The sequence below is a fragment of the Schistocerca nitens genome, chromosome 10 (genome assembly GCF_023898315.1).
Source record: "Schistocerca nitens isolate TAMUIC-IGC-003100 chromosome 10, iqSchNite1.1, whole genome shotgun sequence".
Lineage (NCBI taxonomy): Eukaryota > Metazoa > Arthropoda > Insecta > Orthoptera > Acrididae > Schistocerca > Schistocerca nitens.
The window spans coordinates 69,523,562-69,548,136 of record NC_064623.1 but is presented as its reverse complement, the minus strand read 5'-3'; the positions used below and the strand labels follow the sequence as shown (position 1 = coordinate 69,548,136).

The window sequence follows — 24,575 nt, the reverse complement described above, 5'->3', positions numbered from 1 at the left end:
GTGTAGTTCTGTAGAAGAGTGATGGCTGCAGCCAGCTTTACCACCATGAGCGATGCTAAAGTCACGCTTACATAGCACACAGTAAGCTCGATTTACGTTGTTGGCCATGGGCTTTAACCACGAATATTGTTCCATATCTTCATGTAAACACACAAGTACTTCATCTTCTTGGTTCGTGGAGTTTTCACATCATTTTACGGCGAGAGCACATAATGAAAACCCTTTCACTTAAAAACCAAATGAAAATACTGTATACACGAATACTTCACAACAGCTATCATGGAAAAACCGAGAAGTTAGCTCAAATCGAAATATTTGGCGCTAACGTTCATCTGTTTCTATTGCTGACACTTTTAGTAATCGATTTCTGTTAGAAATGTTTTCGAGATGTCTCTATGAAAGGATCCAACTATCGATAGTACCTCACGGGTTATAACAGCGATCACTAAACGAAATATACGGGAGAAACAGGCGGACAATGGGGGAGACGGGAAAATTAAAAAAAAAAGAGTGCTAAAATACGGGAGAACCCGTATAATGCGGGAGAGTTGGTCGCCCTACGCATTTGGGAGGACGACGGTTCAAACGTACCTCCGGCCATCCTGATTTAGGTTTTCCGTGTTTCCCCTAAATCGCTTCAGACAAATGCCAGGATGGTTCCTTTGAAAGGACACGGTCGATTTCCTTCCCCATTCTTTCCCAATCCGGTGGGACCCATGGACTCGCTGTTTCATTCCCTCCCCCAAATAAACCAACCAACCACTTGATATCATTTTTAATTTTAAACTTATGAGTTTATTTTCATTCTCCCCTAAAAGTTTTAAGTGGTATAATGATTCAAATAGCTTATTTGCTCATCTTTATGTAAGTACCTTATTTACAGAGCTTTTACCCTGATTTAATCTGTAGCACAGTGGTTTTCTGCTGTGACATCTGTTGAAGCGTGCTGGGCTTCCAGAGTGTCTACGTATTGTTGTATTTACTCTCCAGGAATAGTAATGAAGGTAATGTGCCGGAACCCATTTACGGAAACTTCAGCTATAGCCTACAGTATTGAGTGTCTTTACAGCATCCATAGTAGCTGGCTAAACGTGGTGTTCTGAATATAATCGTAAAACAAAGAGAGACAAGGGCACATTAAGAAAGGCTGTTAGTTCCTAGAAAGAGAACACTGCTACTAAAGTGACTTCTGTGCTTGGCTTGAGCCAAACAACTCAGTTTAAATGGAAACAGTGTGACAGGAAAATAATAAAGAAAACATTTAATGTTAGATCTGTTTCCAAACCACGTCACTGTCGATTAGGAGCTGTAGAGAGTTCAAAAAACCCTTGTAAACGGTTTCATGTTTGTTGTAAACTGATCTTCAACTTTGTAATTTGAAAACACTCATTATTCTTTGAAAGTTATCTGTGTTCTCATTAAAATATTGACAAAGCATTATTGTGAAAGGAGGGTGTTTGCCTAGTGTATCTAAGTAACCACCAGCAGCTTGTATAGTACCAGCTGTTTCATTAATTTTGTTAAGTTGGTAGATATCAAATATTTTTAATTTCAAAGATAAAATACCAAAATGATGATCCAGTTAACTGTCAACACAGCCCTCAAAAGTGCCTTCTGACACCTCATTACGCCCTCTTGAGAGCTACTTTTATAGAAGCTGATATTTCCTCAGTTATACTAAACAGCTGCTGTTTATCTGATTACAGTGATGTTTTTCAAAGAAAATAGTTACCTACATCTGTCAATACGAACTATGTTTGCTCTGTGTTACTACTTGCCTCGACAGTTTTCAGTGAATATTTCTACTTGCCATGTAGTTAACAGGCATTTTTAATCCTTGAATTCATGTAGGTACTCAGGTAATGTATATGAGAAGCAGTTAGCGAGACATATTTTTAATTTTATTTTGAATCGGTGGAGATTCCGAATTCCATGATTTATGTTACATATAATCCTGTTGAACGCTTTTGCACCAGAGTACATAACTCCATTCTGAATTATAGACTGGAGGTAACTTATAAATGAAAATTGTTTTCATGTCTCGTATTTATACTGTGCAAATTACAGCTCATCTGGAACTGGTTTTTACTATCAGCAACAAAACCCATTAAGGGATAAATGTATTAGGAAGTGAGTGTAAGGATTTCAAAATAATTAAAAAGTCTTCTGCAAGATTTCCAGTTGTATGCTTCACAGGATATACTTACTGCACATTTCCACTGAAGAAATACTTTATTTAGTGTAGGTGCATTGCTCCAGAAGATAACTGTGTAAGACAACAGAGATTGGGAATCGGCAAAAATAAACCAACACGCTTTTCTTTAGATCAACGCAACGAAAGATGCTTCTAATGGCAAAACTTGTGTATGAGAAGCAGTTAACGAGACATATTTTTAACTTTCTTTTGAATCGGTGGAGATTCCGAATTCCATGATTTATGTTACATATAATCCTGTTGAACGCCTTTGCACCAGAGTACATAACTCCATTCTGAATTATAGACTGGAGGTAACATATAAATGAAAATTGTTTTCATGTCTCGTATTTATTATGTGCAAATTACAGCTCATCTGGAACTGGTTAATTAATGCATATGTTGAGTCGATTTTATGTTTTTATCCAACCAGACCCCAAGGAGCTGTGCGTTTCATATAGTGTATGATTAGTAGTATCTATATTTGGTGGTAACAGGTCGTCACCCTGTTTCAAATGGCATAATATGAGTCTTTTTGATATTGAGACTTGAAAAGCTTTAATTTTAATTGATTCAGCTGTGGGTTCTTGGTGAAACATTGTATGTTGTATTAACCAAACGGAACACAATTTAGCTTTGTGTCAAAACTTTGTTACTATTGTACGACATAGTTAGGTTTCTTTCGAGCTATAAGCGCATTTTCTATTACATGGCACATCCCACAGTTGAGAACCAAGCAATGATAAATATGTCAACTTATGAGTCTATCGAGTTCGGACTTAAACTGTAGAACTTATCTCTATTGATGATTTTCATAAATTGCGTATGGATTTACAAAATTGATTAAGAAAGAATGTGCAAAATTCATTGGTACAGTGTTTACAATAACTACAACTAAACATACGCTGGAATAGAGATATGCACAGGAATGAAATTTTTTGCTGTGCTAGTGAAGGCACCAAGGTTGTTCTTCTATGTAGGGCTTGCAAAATTGTCTAAAAAGAGCGAATAATTGAATTGAGTTTGTTCATGTAGTAACGAGTGTGAGGATATCCACATCTGTTTCTTAATTTGTAACTAACTGAGCGAGTTTTGCACGCTTTTCTTCTATGACGAAGGGTGACTATGGTTTTTTTAATCACTGTTTTCTGTAACCAACTGTAGGTCTTTCTGAGCTGTTATCTGATTATATCTGTTGAGAGGTGAAACAGTTCAGTAGTCGATCCGCAGGGTTTTCATAGGTTCATTCTTCAAAGTACTTGCAGTACTGTATGATCATCAGTCGCCATATTTCTCGTGCTGAAAGGGTCCATCTAATCAGTGCCCTTTTAACTGTGGATCACCTTTTGTCAGTGGACTCTTTGTCCTTTCACGTTGAAGGTTTGTGAAAGAGATTTCTGTTTGTTGATGTATTTACTGGAATAACGCACTAAGATAGTTCGAACTCGATGAACTGCCTATAATACACAATTATAGATGATGACATATCGATTGCATCTGAATGTATTACAGTCAGACTGTATGTTTTTAAGAGTCCATTAAGGTAACAAAAATATGTACAAATATGCTTTTAGACAATTTTGCAAGCTCTACATAGAAGAACAACCTTGGTGCCTTCCCTGGCACATTTCATTTTTGATATCTGAACTATGATGATGATTTTTAACAACAATCAACTCATCTATACTAAATATTGGAGTATATGTGTAACTGTGTAACTTGTGTACTCTTAAATCACCATCTTTTTGCAAACATTGCTCGACTCTGTTTTGTATTTCAGATGAATCTTTACTGGGTGTAGATGACCATTTAAATAATTTTAGTAATGGTTCCCCAATGAAAGTTTTATCTGTAATTTCAACTGTTGATAATTCTGTAGCTATATGGGGCAACTCATTTATTATTACTTGAAATTCTGAAATTAGTTGCGCCCATGTAGTATGTCTTCCTGGGCAATATGTCCTGCGTAATTTTCCTACGACTTCCATGACGTTATCACACGGACTGAATTGCAGATGGTATTTTGAAATAGCACATGTCTCACCCCTTCCCATTTGAGCAATTCTTTAAAATTGTTCCTGCCGGTTTGAGTGGCTGAGCGGTTCTAGGCGCTACAGTCTGAAACCGCGCGACCGCTACGACCGCAGGTTCGAATCCTGCCTCGGACTTGGATGTGTGGGATGTCCTTAGGTTAGTTAGGTTTAATTTGTTCTAAGTTCTAGGCGACTGATGACCTCAGAAGTTAAGTCGCATAGTGCTCAGAGCCATTTTTAAACTTGTTCCTGTTTAATAGTGGGCCATTATGGTTAATAGTTGTTGTGGCTTTCCTGTATTCCAAAAAAAAAAAATACTCTTGTAAACAGTGTATTACTGAAGGTGTACTGTCTTGTTAATTGGGTAAATTTTAATATATTTAGGCCAACATTCTATTAGTACAAAAATATACATCACCCCATTTAAACTTCGAGGCAGTGGACCTTAGAAATCTGCTGCAGTTAAATTGTGTATTGGCTTCAAAAGTATTATGGGTTACAACCTTAAAAGGTGCACCTACATTAGTTCCCTTCACATTCTGTCACACTTTACAGCTGCTTAAGACTTCTCTTATTTTTCTGCTGTATACAATTTTATACCATAATGCCCATTGCCTCTGTGAATAAATCATATTAAAATCATTCACTGCTGCTTGGGCAGTACACAACCTCCACATTGACTTACCTCCTTTTGCCCTCCAGAACAGAGTATCCACTTTCTACAACCGCAGGGATTTATCCTCTGTTGTTTGTAGTGTCAGTTTAGTGTTCCTTATTCTGTGACTAACATAGATATCCATTTAATACCTTGTTTCATTGCTGTTGCTGGGTTTCGTACTTCATCATTATTGTAATTTAATGACAAAGAATGTGTAGTGAAAATCACCCCTGGTTCACTAGTGCAGTTCATGTCATTCCTACATAGGGGTAGCCTAGATAATGCATCTGGGATTACATTTTATGAGTCTTTAATTTAAATGATTTCTGTATGATATTCTCGCAAGAATAAGACCCATCACAATAGCCATCTATGCAACACTCGACTCTCCATTAAGAATGCTAGGGCTTGATGGTCCATTTAAATGAATCTTTTAGACCCCACAAACTAATGTTTGAAATTTTTGAATATTCTATGTAATTGCAAGTAATTTTTTCTCAGTTGCTGTGTAGATTAGCTCGTGTTTATTTAAGCTACATCTCGCAAAAAGATTGTATTATATTCTCCTGTATTAGGCATCCCATTCCTCGTGAAACAATTTACATGCTATTCCATATTCTGCTGCAATGGTTGCTTGCTGAAGGGTTCATTTGATCTTGGGTATTTCAATAGGGGTACATTCACCAAGGATAGCTTAATATTTTGAAATGTTTCTGATATTCCTTCATCCTGTATCCATTTTGATCTCTGATTAAATAAGGATAACAATCTAGGATCGTTCATGGGTTGTTCTTGTTTGTATCTATGATAAAATTTTTCTAATCCCAGAAGTGAATGCAACTACTTTACATTTTGTGGTTCTTACCAACCAGATGTCCCAGGAATTTGAGTTCTTCGTTTCTGAAGTGAGATTTTTGAAGGGTTCATTTGATCTTGGGTATTTCAATAGGGGTACATTCACCAAGGATAGCTTAATATTTTGAAATGTTTCTGATATTCCTTCATCCTGTATCCATTTTGATCTCTGATTCAATAAGGATAACAATCTAGGATCGTTTATGGGTTGTCCTTGTATGTATCCATGATAAAATTCTGCTAATCCCAGAAATAAATGCAACTACCTTACATTTTGTGGTTATTACCAACCAGATGTCCCAGGAATTTGAGTTCTTCCTTTCTGAAGTGAGCATTCACTAGTCATTTCCTTAGGATTTCTTTAAAGTCTTAACCATGTTCAAAAACCAGTGCTCTTCACACATTTCTGATACTTTCAAAATCTCAAGTACTTGTGTTATTAACTGGTATAAATGCCAAAACTGAGATATTCAGTCCAAAGAGTAAAATTCGAAAATGACACTATTTACCATGACATACAAATGCTGTAAATTTTCTCGATGCTCCATGTAGACAAACTTGCAAATAGCTAGTACTTAAATCCATTGAACTACAACGTCTTCCATGATCAAACTTTATTAACAAATCATGGATACATAAAGGTCGATCTCATTCTTTATCTGTGTGTTTATTTTGTTACATGCATCTAACACTAACCCCTCCAGTAGCTTTTCTTACAACTAGTAATGGATTTCAGTCAATAAAATTCTTCCGGGTTTGAGGCCGCATTGTCTGCTGTAAAATTCCGACGTTTCGGCAACTATTGCAAGCCGCCTTCCTCAGGGTGTAGCCTGACTGTGACAATGGCCGCGGAAGCCTACATTTACATAGTAATGGGTTTCTGTAAATGCTAAGACATCTTTCTGTAATCTTATTTTCGATCATTTTATGTATTTCGCCTTGAATTGCCATTCTTAAAACGAAGGGGAGTGGATATGGTTTACAAAAGAACAGTTCTCTATCTTTAATTTGGAAATGGTACACAGTTTCCAATCACTCCCAGTTTATCCAAAAATACATCAGCATAAGTTTGCAAAATATTACGTAGTTCCTCCTTCTGTATCTCTGTTAATAGGTATTGATAAACTTTGTGATGCAAGAGATCATTTGTTATCTCACTTGTTGCTTCTTTTTCTTCCTCACTGACAGTTTCAGCTTTGCTATTAAATAAACATTTATACATTTGTCTTCTGTATTAAGTGAGTGATTTATCTTAAATGGAACTCCATAATGATGCTGTTCATGTTTCCAATGTAGCAGATTCCTGTCTAAATCTTTCCTTTAAATGTTATCAACCAATCAATCCCTCACACTATATGTAAATTTATATTAGGTACTACCAATAGAGTTTGCCTGAACCTAAAAGTATTTGTACATAATGACAGTCTCGTTTCCTCTTTAATTACTCTGCCTTTAGTCCCAGTGATCCCGGTAACATGTACTTCAGGTACTGGTAATATAGGACAATGACTTTTATTTTTAATAGAGTCTATTAGTTGTTGCAACACCAAATAGATTTCACCCCCTGGATCTACATAAATGGCTATTTGTCTACCTTCCACAGTACTTATTACTACTCTTTAGGGACTGATAACCCAGCAGTTTAGTCCCTTTCCTCCCCAAACCAACCAACTACCACTTTCATATGTTCCTCATCTCCCGATTGCTGTTCATCCAATAATCACTCTCTCATTGATGTTGTTTGCCTAAAAGGAATAAGTTTTTTAGTACGTTGGCCTACTGCGGAAAAGTTACATCCTGGATACTGGTCCCTGTTCCAGGGTGTTCCCCATTTCCCATCACTATAACAGGGTGATCGGCCTTCCTTACACTTCGATATGGGTATACACACTTCGTTTCTTAACAGTTCATTTATCCAACACCTATAAGAAATTTCCTTGTGTACATAATAAGGAAATAGACAAACCAATAATTTTACTAGATGATTCCCTTCCAATGGATTCTCCAGATACACTGACAGAAAAAATTGCAACATTAAGAACGAGTTGTGCAACATAAACGAAAGTTGGTAGTCGTGTGTCTACGTCTGAAAGATGATGTTTACTCAAATTTCGCGCCAGTCGTATAAGAGTGGCGCTAGTAACACCACTAAGGCGATGTAAATCAGGTTTGCTTTAAATACACGCTGTCAAGGTTGTGCGTGTTAGTTACCTTTCAGATTGATGATAGTGAAGAATGCCCTTAAGGCGACAAAGACGGCATTATCAACACCTCACTTGAGTTTGAACGATGTCGTGCAATAGGGCTCTGGGAAGCTAAATGTTCCTTCTGTGACACTGCAGAAGGACTTGGCAGAAATGTAACCACTGTACATGATTGCTGGCACCGGTGGTCACAGAAATGTACGGTCGTGATTGGCGTATGGCTCTAGCGCATTTTATTACATCTGCAGCAGCAATTTGAGTAGCAGTCGGCACCACAGTGACACAACGAACTGAGAAAAATCGGTTACTTCAACGACAGCTCCAAGCCAAACGCCGTGCAGCATGCATTCCACTGACCCCGAAACACCGTCATTTGCGACTTCCGTGGTGTCAAGTGAGAGCTGATTGGAGGGCAGGGTGAAGGTACTGTACTGTAATGTATTGTTGTGCTACAGAAAAGGCTGTCTCATTGTAGCTATACCACAAAAGTTACTACTAAAACATGATTTACTTTACAGAAGAATACAGAAAAACTGTGCAGACATGAAATAGATACAGCGCTAAAGCAATAAGATCAATTGTGTCACTCATTAATATCATCATGATATAATCGTGTAGCTGTCAGACAAACCAAATACTAAGTCATCTGTAATTTCTCAGAAAGTACTTTAAATAAAGAATGTCTTTACACATAAACCAAAATGTTGCATTAAAGTCTCATTAGCAGTATATGTTCTAAGTATGTAAGCCTTATAGTCGCTATGTAATCATGCAACTAAGAAGCAAGATGTACTTACTGTCTAAATAAGTTCCCAAGCTTCTTGACTTCTAAAATTTCTTTGTAGTAATATTGGTTAACTGTTTGTCCAGGAGGCACCCACTCTTTATGAACAATTCCCTTGCAGTCAAAGAAGCACACAAGCATACATTTCACTTTTGACTTTGACATGCGAGCTTTTTTTGGTCTGGGTGATCCCTTTGAGCACCATTGCGAACTTTGGTTTGTCTCTGGGGGTCAACAGAAAGGTCCGATCTTACTCGTCGGCTTTGACCCGTGACGTAAGCGTGTTGTGGTGTGTGACGTCATTACGGCGCGGAAAACCTAATACATGGTTTGATGTACTCTTGTTTAAAGAACATGTATACGTAATATGAAGCAATTTGATGAACATATTGATCTGTAGCGTAGCCCACTTGAGGTTAGGTTGGGAGTTTTTTTTTTTGGAATGCGGCCGCGGCAGCGGCCGCCTATGATTCGAAAATATTGATTTGACACTAATGAAGCCTGTGGGGGGATGGGGGGGCACTGCAGACTCCCCCCACCGCATAACGACATATTTAGTTTCTCCCCACCCAAAAACCCCCAATTTCCCACGCTTGTCCCGTTACAGTCATTAGGCTTTTTGTGAAACTTGTGTATTTCAGTGTTTACAATACGTATTCGATGTTTTTATATCCGCCATATTGGAATTGTTGTTTATGGTCGTTTCCGCGGTATTTGTGACGTCATGGGTCAAAGCCGACGGGTAAGATCGGACGCTTCTGTATTTCCGTCTCTGGATCGTACTGAAAAAACCAACTTCCATCTACAGTGATAACACGGCTCAACAATTCTGGATTGATTTCCGTTTGCTCTAACAGATTGACTGCCACATTTTTGCGTGTTTCTCGCTGTTGTGGTGTGAGACTTTTGGGGACCATTTTTGCACAAATATTTCTCATACAAAGATCTTCAGTTATTATCAGACGAACCGTGTCTTGATTGATGTTCAGTTCTTCTGCAATCATTTACACGGATAATCTTCGATCAGATCGTACGAGTTCTTGCACCCTGGCCAAATTGACATCCATCCATGAGGTTGATGGTCGTCCACTGCGGTCTTCATCTTCAACATTCGTTCTGCCTTCACTAAACATTTGTGCCAACGATAAACTTGAGCTCTTGACATAACCTCCTCTCCAAAAGCCTTCTGAAGCTTACCATAAGTTGTCGCGTTTTCGACCAAGTTAACGCAAAAAGAAATGGCATACCGTTGCGCAGTATTATGCGGTTCCATTTCTGTGATGAGAGACACAAACACGTGTTAACTTATTATAGCACACATCACGACTGATCGGTTGCATCGATGTGCGACTTGAACTAGAAGCAGCTTATAGACCAAGGTCAAAGATATTGTGCCTACGAAAGCCTGCAGGGTTGCCACATCATGCAAAGTAAATCAGTCTCATTACTTTATTGTTGCACTTCGTGCATTAGACAGGAAAAGCAGTGAAAGCTCTCTTAGCATATTTATGCTTTTTAAAAGTTCATACATTGCATTATTGGACTAACTCACTGTAATCTGTATACAAAAAAAGTGGATGTGCATATACAGGGTGATTCACAATTCATGTTACACACTTGTAGACATTGTAGAGGGGCTTAGGAGATCAAGTTTTACATTGGAGCCCATGTCCGGAAACATCATTCAACGACGCTACAGAGCATCAAAGTTATAGACGCCGGTGACTGTAAATGTATGTGTGTATACAGGATGATTCCGTGATGATGTTGCAAACTTTATAGTATGAAAAAATATAAATGCATTAATTTGGGGTAAGGGCCCCTGTGTTGGAAACGTATCACCCGAAAGTTATAAGCGAAAACCATTCTGATACCTCTGTCAGTGGAATACACGTACTGATACTGTTGTTGCTAAAGTTGTAGGGTAGGCAACCTTGAGAGTGGCGGTATGGATCAAAACAAGACAAAAAGTCTAGTAAATATTGGTTCGTAAATTGCATACTTTACGAGCTGTGAGCACTTGTGCAATAGAGATGTGTTACACGGTAGCGAAGATGAACAAGTGCTCATAGCTCCGTAGTTACACGTTTTAGAGCTCATATTTACTGGAAATTATTTCTTTTGTTTCTTGTCTTGCTCCATACTACGCCCTCTGAAAGTTACCTACCATACCAGCTTAGTAACAACAGTACTGGTACACGTATTCCTTTCTCAGAGGTACCAGAATGATTTTCGCTCGTAACTTTAGACTCGTTCGTTTTGGACCAGGCACCCTTATCTCAAATTGAAACATGTACTCATCTCCATCATTCTTGAAAGTTTGTGACATCTTCCCGGAGTCGCCGTTATTATGCATACATTTACAGGCGCTGACACCTACAATTCTGACGCTCTGTAGCTTCGCTGGATGACGTTTCCGGACATGGATTCACATGTAAAACTTGATGTACTACGTTCCCTCTAGAAGTGTGTAACATTAATTGTGAAACACACACACACACACACACATAACTCTGGAACAATATATATATATATATATATATATATATATATATATATATATATATATATATATACACGTGTGTGTGTGTGTGTGTGTGTGTGTGTGTATGTTTGTTTCAGAGTTATGCTTAGATGTCAACCCCTTCCCTCCGACATCCCACCCCATGCGTAGGACTGGTAGGGATTTCATATGTGCAGTCTACTTTTTTTTTTTTTTTGCACATACGAAGTCATATGTCACTAAATTTGGCTGACATCGCACCCAGTGCTGCAGAGTTATACTTCACAAGAGACTTCTGCGTTGCGCTTGTCTCACGTGTACAGATGGAACACCATCAAAACGGTCACTGGTTGGAACAGGTACTTCAAAAACTAAGTATTTAACACTGATATCAATTATTTTCTACCATCTTTCATGTGTTCATCTTCACAGCCCCACTAAAATCAGTGTGTTACCACAACAGTATACTTTTCCAGATAAATGCGAGAAGTGTGGTTGAAATTGCTGTAGGCATCTGAGAGCTGCTCTGGAACACAGGCGCACACGTACATGCAGATGGTGTCGGCTGTTGTAAACTGGGTGCTTGTTTCAGCTGGAGGAGCAGAACCAGCACCTGCGCGAGCAGAACCAGAAGTGCAACGCGCAGCTGGAGCTGCTGAGGAACCACCTGGCCCAGAGCGCGCTCGGCCTCGGCCTCACCAGGGACCACCGCTCCAGCACCGCCGTACGTATTCCTCTGCCTCTGCCTCTGCCTCTGCCTGCACTCGCAGAGCTAGCTGTGGTGCTCTCTGTGTTCAGTGTGCCTGTACTCTCAGTAATTAATGCTTTATGTAGCACTCCGTCTTCAGGCCACAAGTGGCCCATCGGGACCATCCGACCGCCGTGTCATCCTCAGTTGAGGATGCGGATAGGAGGGGCGTGTGGTCAGCACACCGCTCTACCGGTAGTTATGATGGTTTTCCTTGACCGGAGCCGCTACTATTCGGTCGAGTAGCTCAACTGGCATCACGAGGCTGAGTGCACCCCGAAAAATGGCGGCTGGATGGTCACCCATCCAAGTGCCGGCCACGCCCGACAGCGCTTAACTTCGGTGATCTCACGGGAACCGGTGTATCCACTGTGGCAAGGCCGTTGCCAATGTTTTATGTAGGATGAACATTAATAAAAACAACAAACTGCAGGGACGGATTCCTCACTGGACGTGGAGGAAGAAAGGGTCCTATGAACATGTGTCCACAAATGGGGGTCCTACGAACATGCGTCCACAAATGGACGGTGTGCGTGCAATGTCGACAAGCCGTTCTGGAACACAGTACATAGCTGCATCGCATCCACATCACAACAGATGTTCTTTTTTTGTAGCCTCCATGGGAAGCAATGCACGCTTTCACAAGTCTTTTGCATATTCCGGCCTCTCTTCGAGTAGCGTCACAGGCGTCGTGAACAAGCTGTTGAAGGATCTGCACGTAAGCAAGTGGTTCATATGCCCTCAGAGATAAAAATCCGGGGGTTTTAAGTCCGCTGATCTAGCAAGCCACGCGTCAGGGCCTCTGTGTCCTGTCTGACGTCCAGGGAAGATGTTATGGTGTCGGCGAACTGTAAGGCGGAAGTGGGGTGGTGCTCCGTCATGCAAAAACCATATAACCCGTCGTATCGCCAAAGACACATTCTCGAGCAGCCAGGCAGAGTATTCCGCAGGAAATCCAGTTACTTTCCTCTGTCGAGGCGTTGTGGAATAATAACAGGTCCAAGTATGTGGCCGCCAAGAATCGCTGCCCACACGCTGATGCTGAACCGATTCTGATGACACACCGCAACCATTCCCCAAGGATTGTCTGTAGCCCACAGATGACGATTATACGGACTAATGACGCCAGTTCTTGTAAAGGCTGCTTCGTCGGTAAAAAGTACTGATGACAGAAATCCCTTGATTGTGATTCTCTGGTGCAAAAACCATTGACAGAATCCTTCCCTTAGAGGGAAATACACTGATCATTGTCTTGCACTCGTAGCAGTTGATAGGGGAAGTAGCGGTTGTCAGGCAGGATACATATAACGTATTTTGGCTTAAGCCATATTGGCGGGCCTCTTGCATGGAGCTTTTAGGGTTCGTCTAAATATCTTGTAGAACCCGATGCTCCAAACCTGGAGCCGGCCGTTGTAGCCGAGCGGTTCCAGGCGCTTCAGTCCGTAACCGCGCTGCTGCTACTGTCGCAGGTCCGAATCCTGCGTCGGGCATGGTTGTCTGTGCTGTCCTTAGGTTAGTTAGGTTTAAATAGTTCCCACTCTAGGGGACTCATGACCTCAGATGTTCATAGTGCTCAGAGCCATTTGAACCATTTTCCAAACCTGGTGTACGCACAGTCTACCATTTCGCCGCAAGTGCGTCTGATCACACAAACGCCCATAAAGGGCTTGCACTGTTGTGCGATGTGGTTGGTGTCTGTGAGGGTAATTGTTTTGGTACAGCCGCCCTGCATCTTGACAGTTTCCATCTGCTTGGCTGTACACGAACACTATCTCGGCTTGTCCCAGACATTAACATTAGGCCACTCTGCTGGTGCTGGTTCGCTGCGTCAATCACACCGCCAGTAGCACACAAGGAACATAAGGCACGTGGTCTGAGGAAATTTCATTCGTCAGTGCCATCTACCGTGGCAACGATGCATTCCCGGAAACGTGTTCATCGGAGATTTTCTCCTCCATTTCCGTCAGGAATCCGTCCCAGCAGTTTGTACGTTTTTTTTTTTTTTAAATGTTCGTCCGGTATATTATTTGAAAATGTGTTAATATTTCGGTTCGTTGTTATTACACAGGTCTGCATCATCTTTGTGGTCGTTTTTTAAGCTCATTCTTGATACTGCTTGCACGCTGAATTCAGTAATTCACATCATTTTGTTGAATCTGGTCTGGTTTTATTGCTATTTCACTTTTTAAAATGCGACATTTAAGAAGTTTGTAATACAATATACACTGAAGCGCCAAGGAACCTGGTATAGGCAAGCGTATTCAAATACAGAGATATGTAAACAGACAGAATACGGCCTTGTGGTCGGCAACGCCTTTATTAGACAAGTGTCTGGCGCAGTTGTTAGATCGGTTACTGCTGCTACAATGGCAGGTTATCAAGATTTGAGTGAGTTTGAACGTGGTGTTATGGTCGGCGCACGAGCGATGGGACACAACATCCCCGAGGTAGTGATGAAGTGGGGATCTTCCCGTACGACCATGTCACGATTGTACCGTCAATATCAGGAATTCGGTCAAACATCAAATCTCCGATATCGCTGCGGCCGGAAAAAGATCCTGCAAGAACCGGACCAACGACGACTGAAGAGGATCGTTCAACGTGACACAAGTGCAACCCTTACCCAAATTGCTGCAGATTTGAATGCTGGACCATTAACATGTGTCAGCGCCCGAACCATTCAGCGAAACATCGTCGATATGGGCTTTCGGAGCTGAAGGCCCACTCGTGTGCCCTTGGTGACTGCACGACACAAAGCTTTATGCCTCGCCTGGGCCCGTCAGCACTGACATTGGATTGTTGGTGACTCGAAACATGTTGTGTGGTAGGACGAGTCTCGTTTCAAGTTGTATCGACTGGATGGGCGTGTACGTGTTTGGAGACAACCTCATGAATCCATGTACCCTGCATGTCAGCAGGGGACTGTTCAAGTTGATGGAGGCTTTTTAATGGTGTTGGGCGTGTGCAGTTGTAGTGATACGGGATCCCTGTACGTCTAGATACGATTCTGACAGATGACACTTATATAAGCATCCTGTCTGATTACCTCGATCTACTCATGTCCATCGTGCATTCCGACGGACTTGGGCAATTCCTTCAGAACTGCTTCTAGAACTCTGACAGGTGCTAAATTCAAGCTATAAGTGTTGCAGAGTACAGAACTTGGTGAGGATACTCAAGTATTCAGGGTAGAAACTCTAAGTGCCCCCACTTGCTACATAACGTTTGAAGACTCCTCTGGCACTATCTCCCAACCTAACTTCTCATCAGTAGCCCAACTGCTGGTCTGAAAACCCATCTCCGTAACAATGGTTGGTACCGAGGCTAGTCAAATAACCAACGTCCGACGTCCGGTGACACGTGACACAGAGATGGAGACTGCATTGTCCTACTCCTTGTTGTGTGCTGATGTGCTCCTATTTATATGGCCCGCAGACGTGCTTCCAGAACACTCTGACCCGCTGACACGTACATAGTGTTCTTCCATTAGCATATTTGGTCACGGCTGGAGACTCCTTCCTGCTGCTGGCTGCGTATCGGCATGCAACCCATCACGTAGCCCTGAATGTAACTCTGTCTGCCACAAGGCGCGTCGAAGTCGGCTCGTGCTGTTATCGTGTTCAGACACTGAAGCAATGCTACCTGGCTGCCCTGTAACCGGTTCCTGGACTCCCTCAGTGGAACAGTTCTCGAATTTTGTTGTGTATATGTCTGGCGAGACTGAGATTTACAACAAAAGCATCTGTCCTTGCACCGAATTGAATGGAGGCTTTAAGGCTCCACTTTGACCCGCCAGGGTAGCCGAGAGTGCTAATGCGCTGCTTCCTGGACTCGGGTAGGCGCGCCGGCCCCGGATCGAATCCACCTGGCGGATTAACGACGATGGCTGATCTGTCGGCCGGCCTGGATGTGGTTTTTAGGTGGTTTTCCACATCCCGCTCGGTGAATACTGGGCTGGTCCCCATGTTTCGCCTCCTTTACACGGCTCGCAGACATCTGTTCACATTCACACTATTCCATGGGTTACACTCGATGCAGACAGTTGGGGTTCACTAATTCCGTCCTGGGGGGGGGGGGGGGGAGGGGGGTACGGGGTGGCGGCAGGAAGGGCATCCGGCCACCCCTTAACCATCAACATGCCAAATCCGATTAACGATGGCTGACCATGCGTAACTGCGGGACAAGGCTCAAGCGGTAGATAGATAGATAGATAGGTAGGTAGATAGATATATACACTCCTGGAAATTGAAATAAGAACACCGTGAATTCATTGTCCCAGGAAGGGGAAACTTTATTGACACATTCCTGGGGTCAGATACATGATCACACTGACAGAACCACAGGCACATAGACACAGGCAACAGAGCATGCACAATGTCGGCACTAGTACAGTGTATATCCACCTTTCGCAGCAATGCAGGCTGCTATTCTCCCATGGAGACGATCGTAGAGATGCTGGATGTAGTCCTGTGGAACGGCTTGCCATGCCATTTCCACCTGGCGCCTCAGTTGGACCAGCGTTCGTGCTGGACGTGCAGACCGCGTGAGACGACGCTTCATCCAGTCCCAAACATGCTCAATGGGGGACAGATCCGGAGATCTTGCTGGCCAGGGTAGTTGACTTACACCTTCTAGAGCACGTTGGGTGGCACGGGATACATGCGGACGTGCATTGTCCTGTTGGAACAGCAAGTTCCCTTGCCGGTCTAGGAATGGTAGAACGATGGGTTCGATGACGGTTTGGATGTACCGTGCACTATTCAGTGTCCCCTCGACGATCACCAGTGGTGTACGGCCAGTGTAGGAGATCGCTCGCCACACCATGATGCCGGGTGTTGGCCCTGTGTGCCTCGGTCGTATGCAGTCCTGATTGTGGCGCTCACCTGCACGGCGCCAAACATGCATACGACCATCATTGGCACCAAGGCAGAAGCGACTCTCATCGCTGAAGACGACACGTCTCCATTCGTCCCTCCATTCACGCCTGTCGCGACACCACTGGAGGCGGGCTGCACGATGTTGGGGCGTGAGCGGAAGACGGCCTAACGGTGTGCGGGACCGTAGCCCAGCTTCATGGAGACGGTTGCGAATGGTCCTCGCCGATACCCCAGGAGCAACAGTGTCCCTAATTTGCTGGGAAGTGGCGGTGCGGTCCCCTACGGCACTGCGTAGGATCCTACGGTCTTGGCGTGCATCCGTGCGTCGCTGCGGTCCGGTCCCAGGTCGACGGGCACGTGCACCTTCCGCCGACCACTGGCGGCAACATCGATGTACTGTGGAGACCTCACGCCCCACGTGTTGAGCAATTCGGCGGTACGTCCACCCGGCCTCCCGCATGCCCACTATACGCCCTCGCTCAAAGTCCGTCAACTGCACATACGGTTCACGTCCACGCTGTCGCGGCATGCTACCAGTGTTAAAGACTGCGATGGAGCTCCGTATGCCACGGCAAACTGGCTGACACTGACGGCGGCGGTGCACAAATGCTGCGCAGCTAGCGCCATTCGACGGCCAACACCGCGGTTCCTGGTGTGTCCGCTGTGCCGTGCGTGTGATCATTGCTTGTACAGCCCTCTCGCAGTGTCCGGAGCAAGTATGGTGGGTCTGACACACCGGTGTCAATGTGTTCTTTTTTCCATTTCCAGGAGTGTAGATAGATAAGGCTCCACTTTCTTTCATCTTATCCAGTTTATGCTCAACTTCATTCTTTCCACACAAATTGCTTATCTCTCCCGCCACATGGTTTTCTTACTTTTTGTCAACCGAGCAAGGTTTCGCAATGGGTAGCATACTGGACTCGCATTCTGGAGCACGACGGTTCAAACCCGCGTCCGGCCAACCTGATTTAGGTTTTCCGTGATTTCCCTAAATCGATTCAAACAAATGCCGCGATGGTTCCTTTGAAAGGCCACGGCCGATTTCCTTCTCTAATCCAACGGAACCGATGACCTCGCTATTTGGTCCATTCCCCCAAAGCAAACAACTAACCATCTTTTTGTCGGAGGATCCACCGGTGGCTGGTTCCCAGAATTTGATGACGTAGGTTTTGATTCTTCTTCAGAATTCTGAGAGGGAGTTTCTGAGATCATGCTGACATCACGTTTCTTTGATGCAGCTCTCACGGTGCACGTGAGCTCCAATACGGAATGAGAGGAGCAGCAATAGAGATGTGGTTCACTCAGCGTCACTTCTCGTCGTTCAACAAATCTGAGTTTGTTGCGTGGTGTACCCGGTTCAAGTTGTTGTGTGGGTGCAGCGTAAGAATGTTTGATTTTGAGCTCTGAAGTTAATTCGTGAACTAGCACATGTTTTAGGTATCTTGTACATTTGTCCGAAAAAATAAAAAGCGGGAAAACTCCCGCTCCCACAAAAATGGGGAACGGAGAGCAGTGAAAGCTTGAACCTTATTTCGTTCTCGCTCTAACCTTTGTACAAAACAACAAAATTTCACAAAAACTATTCTTTCTGTTTTTCAGTGAACGTATACATATTATTAACTTATTATTATTATTACTGATATTATTATTACTGACATGGCTGTAGTTGTATAAATATGTTGATGAGCATGATTGTTGTACAGCAGATGCTATTAATTTTATACTCTCATAGGTGCCTGAATCTAAAAATTTGTGACCACCCGGAATGTATATTCACTAACCGCCATTAGTGTGACATCACAGTATACTATAACAGTCGCCGCACTCCGCGTCGTTTTTGTTACCAACGACAGCAGCGCTCCAAGCGGCCAGCAAGCAACACTTCTGCATTTGATATCAGATGAGTGCAAATACCAACTTCTACGTTGGTTTGTAACGTAGTTTTTACAACAGGGAGTGTGTTTAGTGCCATAAAAATCGCCATTAACCATAATACACCACATTTGTCATTCTTTAGTTTCCCAAGGGCCCTCGGAAGTACGAAACAGTACATCAAGGTACAATTTATTTACGGTTGTCATGTAACGTACGGATATTTACTGAATAAAGTAGTTTTCCTTTAAAAACAAAAATTGCTAGTAAATACCAGAAGACCTGTGATTCTTCAGCTTCTCCCGGAGTATTTCTTGCTCGAACAGTCCACGGGTGTACTGCCGGTCCACAGTGTCCAATGGGCTCAATATTTCTCCGATCAGACATGTCGCCATCGTCAGGTGCGCTGACGAACTGAGCTCCTGAGGGCGGGCGGCCGTCTTAAATCCCCCTCACCCCGCTCCCCCTCCCCCTCCCCCGTCGCGTGGCGGCCACCGATGAAGCTCTGGCCGGCTTCCAAGCCGCCTTTGCGGCCGAAAGGGCCGCACTGAAGGAGGAGCTCGCAGCGGTCCATCGCCAGCTCCAACAGCTGCACGATGAGCTGCGGGCTGTCAAGAAGAAGCCGCCAGTTCCTGCCGCCGCCCCCGCCATGAGTCGTCCGGTAGGGGTCGACGCGGCCACGCAAACATCCGCCGCTCCCCCTCCCGCAGCAGTGCAGGAGGTGGCGCCCATGGAAACAGAGGATGTGCCGCCTGGGCTGCCCCCCTCCAAGGTGGCAGCCGCAAGCAAGGGCGCTAAGGCGCCTCCTGACTCCTCGCAAGCCGAGAAGCCAATGAAGAAGAGGAGGATTAGCCTACCATTCCCCGACGTGAACAACGTACAGGTCATCCTGAAAAACATTGCCGCGGCACTGAAGAACGGGTCCTACCCCTATTCAGACCAACCATACCCCTTCACCCCGCCAGACCGGCCCATACCTCCCCTCCCCCATCGACCGCTCCACCGTCGCACGTACAGACACCGTGACGCGCTGATGGAAGCGCTCACGAGGAAAGAACTAGCCTTGATAAATTCACACCCCATCTTCACGCCTTCTCAGTGGGACGACTTAGTAGACATTATAGACCTATGGGTGAAGGAAGAGTTCCGGTCTGGTAGGAGGAAGATGGATGCCGAAACTCTGGAAGCCATGGAAGAAATTGCATGTCAACAACGACAGTTCCAGTGACGAACACCATGCGAGGCCATCACCACTGTAGCGGAGACCCATGATAAACCCCACCGGCCAGTCACTTAGGCCGTTCGTTTTCCATTTCTCTCACTGTCCCTCTTACTATCCTTTAATCTTTCTTTCATTAAAAAAAATGCACAAAAGAGCCAAGCAACACGAAAAAATCATGTAATTTTTAGCCAAACCGTCATGCCAGAAGGTGAAGCGCCTCGTGCGCTAGTACTTCGTCCCCAGTCGAGGATATCTTCCTCCTTCAATTGTGCAGGTCCGGCTTCGGCGTCTGTGGTGGCGTCGGTGTAATTGCCTCGTCCGCCCTCGTAGCCCGTTCGTTTCCTTTGCTGAGCCTCTTTTTAATTAGACTCAATGCTGGTTCCCATGCCCTGCTGAGGTTGTTGCCGCAGTCTCGGTTGATGAGTTCGTCCTGGTACGAATTTCGGTAGCCTCTCTAACTACGCCGTCCCAGTATTTAGATGTCTGTGCCAAGACCCTGGTACGTTGGTAGTCCATTTCGTGATTTTCGGACAAACAGGTGCTCTGCGACCGCCGACTTGTTGGGGTACCCAAGTCGAGTGTGCCTCTGATGTTCTCGGTAACGATCTTCAATGGTGCGCACTGTCTGTCCAATATAACTCTTCCCACATTGACACGGAATCCGGTATATGCCGGCTCGGTTTGCAGAAGTCCAGCCCCATGGGGGTGGAGCGGGAGGCAACTTTAAAATTTCAAAAGGGAACCCCCATCTTTTATTGCAGAATCAGGTTCTACATTTTGTCTTAAACATTTGTTTTAATTCTTGGTAATTGGCGCAGTAATTCAAGAAAATCCATGTTCTCATTTTTACGTGGAAAATGGTTACGGATACATAAAAAGTACTTATTTACTTCGTAAATTTTGATTCGCTAAAACTAAAACTTTCCCTCTCTCCACATAGGATAGGGTTTGAGAGAGAGGAATTAGAGTTTTACAAATGTTGCCCAAATATTAATTTTTTCCGCAAATTCGGATAAGTTTTATTTGTTTCGTGGTCATGAGGCCACACAACTTTTAATTATGAAACAAATCATCCAACTAGCTAACTAACTACCAAACATCCTACGAAGTAAATAAGTATTGCCGCGTGGAGTGGTCGCGCGGTTAGAGGCACCATGTCACTTACTGCGCAGTCCCTCCCGCCGGAGGTCCGAGTCCTCCCTCGGGCATGGGTGTGTGTGTTGTCCTTAGCGTAAGTTAGTTTAAGTAGTGTGTAAGTCTAGGGACCGATGACGTCAGCAGTTTGGTCCCTTGGGAATTTAAAAAAAAAAAAGTATTTTATTATCCGTAACCATTTTCCACGTAAAAATGAGAACATGGATTTTCTTGAACTACTGCGCCAACCACCAAGAATCAAAGCAAATGTTTAAGACAAAATGTACGTAGTTTTTTTAATGTAGAATCTGATTCTGCAATAAAAAATGGGAATTCCGATCTGAAATTTTAAAGTTGCCTCCCGCCCCACCCCCAGGGGCTGGGGTGGCGGGCTAATTTTACCACCAGCAGGTGTCCCCCTCGAAAATAATCAACTTTGGATTCTACACATTTCTTCGTGTGAAGCTTATTTTTCGAGTTATTCTGGTTTGTCAACTTAAAATTTACATCCTATATATATATATATATATATATATATATATATATATATATATATATATATATATATATATATATTCGAAAGTATTTCTTGATGAATAAGTTCTAGCTTTTGTCATTGAACCAGTACGATTCAGCTGTTTTTACATGTGTTTCAGGATACTTCATATCCATACTAACACATGGAATGCAGAAGTATAATAAGTGCTTCGTTAATTAAGCAGAAAATAACTGAAAACCACAACATTATCCTTACGACATATGTGACTGCCTGCTTTCTCACCGCTTGGAGCGCTAGTGTCAGACCAGCTGTCAAACGGTAACAACTTTCGCACCAGAGAGTGTCATGACTGTATGTATTAGACTGTGGTGACATCATAACCAGAGTTTGAATTTACACGTTTTCTTAATTTTCGTGCAGGGCTCCTCGTCCAGAGCCAGCCTCAGCCTGGAAGTGACGACGGCGAGCGACGACTCGCTGGGCATCGCGCCGCTGGATCTGCCCACGCGGCCGCTCTCCACTGTATCGTCTTCTCTCAGGTCTGAACCACAGTCATTTCTGTTGCTCTCTAAACAAATTCTTTACTTCAGAAAGTGTCTTGTGTGTCAAGAGAGTAGTTAATATACGTACGTGGTGAAGAAACATTCGAGTACTAAGACCTCACATTATGATTCCCTTTACATTAGCAATACAGAATTATATCTACCAAAAGTTTCTGTAATTATTTAATATTACACTTTGTTCATCATAAGAATAAACCTGATGTAAACGAACGCAAATGCGACGATTGGACAGGAGCCGTAGCACATGTACATCGGTATTGTTACGCTCTTGGAAGTAGGTCATACTTATGTATTACATAGCTTATTACTACGTTACGGTGTCCGCCCTAATAGCTGAGTGGTCAGCGTGATGGATTGCCGTCCTACGGGCCCGGGTTCGATTGCCTGCTGGGTCGGAGGGTTTTCTCCGCTTCGGGACTGGGTGTTGTGTTGTCTTCACTCTTCATCATCATATCGTCTCCATCCGGCACGCAGGTCGCCCAATGTGGCGTCGAATGTAATGAGACCTGCACCAACGCGGCCGGACCTGCCCCGCAAGGGGCCTCGCGGCCAATGACGCCAAACGCTCATTTCCATTTACTACGATACCATAAATGAAACTTTAAGGTATTCTAAAGTACTAACAACCATCAATGTTTTTCTTAATCATGCTTCAGTTGTGTATTTTTTATTTCAAAAGTCTTCCACAGTCGCAGTTTCTGTGCCGTTGTGCTCCGATTGCTGCGCTGTTAATACATAGTGTGAAAATGACTGACGCTACTTCCTCGTAGGAAACACGCTCGTTAAACACCGCTGGAAAGGTTGTTCTAAATGTTTTTTACAAGTTCACATAAAAAAATCGGTCGTGAAATTTTCTTAAGAATTGTATTTATACAGTTATGGCAGTTTTTAAATTGGTAAGTGCTGTAGATGATAATCAGGTAGTTCACGGATCGCTGGTTCAAATCTGACTTTTTTACTTTTTTCGTAAAATTTGGACTACCTACATCTGTTAAATGTAAAATTAATGTTAATTAACACATACCTAATAATCATTTTTATGAAAGTGCACATATACTTTTTTCTAATTACATATTGCACGCAAAATTGCAGTTTTCATTGCAAATATAAATTCTTGCTATCCATATTTTATAAAAGATTATTAACAAAGGTAGTTTAAATTAATAAAACATCAAATTTTAATTTTTACGACAAAAGTGAAAGATGAGATACTCTTTATTTGAACTATGTCCATTGTTTTATACCACAAATGTGGTCTCAGACGAGCCAAAGTGATAAATAAATAATAACTGTCGTGTGACTAGGGCTTCCTGTCGGGTAGACCGTTCGCTGGGTGCAAGCCTTTTGATTTGACGCCTCTTCGGCGACTTGCGCGTCGATGGGGATTGAATGATGGTGATTAGGACAGCACAACACCGAGTACCTGAGCGGAGAAAATCTCCGACCCAGCCGGGAATCGAACCCGGGCCCTTAGGTTTGACACTCTGTTGCGCTGACCACTCAGCAACCGGGGTGGAAAGCCAAAGTGATAAGCGTCGTAGAAATGTGGAAAACAATAATTTTTATGGCATCGAGGCAAACCATATATGCTGCATTTTTAGTGGCCACCGTACTGCAAAATGAAACAAACAGTATTGATCTGGAGCCAACCTAAGGGGTTTACCGCAAAAAGACATTTACGCTACTAGTCGTACTGGAACTAGAACACAAAGCTTTTGTCTCGCGTCACTGTAGAACCCTGGCGGGATACGGAACGACACGTCATAAAAGAAGAGGAAAAACGTCGGGGATGGTTGGCTTCGTGGATTCTGTTGTTGATACACTTGTTATCAATGTAGCACGTGGCATTTGCAGTACTGAAATGTTCCCCTCCGAGTAGGGTACGGAACAAATTGAGAGGTTATCAGACGGCTAACGGTACCTTGATACCTTCAGTGGCTTCAATATTTAACTATACGGTGAAATCCCTGCAGTGCAATTTTGCGTCACACATAGCTCGTTGAGAAAAATTATCCTGTGTTTTTGTCTCCTCCAGAGGAACCTTACAGTTCCAGCAGGGCCTAGTGACCTGTGTTTAGGGGCCGAACTGAGCTGAGGAGCCGGCCGAAGTGGCCGAGCGGTTCTAGGCGCTACAGTCTGGAACCGCGCGACCGCTACGGTCGCAGGTTCGAATCCTGCCTCGGGCATGGATGTGTGTGATGTCCTTAGGTTAGTCAGGTTTAAGTAGTTCTAAGTTCTAGGGGACTGATGACCTCAGAAGTTAAGTCCCATAGTGCTCAGAGCCATTTGAACCATTTTGAGCTGAGGAATAAGTTAGGAATTTTCATCACTCTTGTTTCCAAGTACAATACTAGACCTTATTAGCGAAGAAAGAGAGCATGTTATGGTGTGCGTATGGTTTCCTAAGAAGTGGTATTGCTCGAGTTACG

At 43.4% G+C, this 24,575-nt stretch overlaps 1 protein-coding gene across 1 annotated transcript in view; it reads left to right on the top strand.

The window, feature by feature from the left end:
• The window catches only part of LOC126210156 (uncharacterized protein CG43867), a 462,670-nt gene that overhangs the window by 276,398 nt on the left and 161,697 nt on the right, over nucleotides 1-24,575 (top strand). Inside the window, exons 4-5 of the mRNA XM_049939307.1 lie at nucleotides 11,824-11,955; nucleotides 22,004-22,122. Of these exons, the coding sequence (XP_049795264.1) occupies nucleotides 11,824-11,955; nucleotides 22,004-22,122 (251 nt within the window). The remainder of the gene's footprint in view (nucleotides 1-11,823; nucleotides 11,956-22,003; nucleotides 22,123-24,575) is intronic.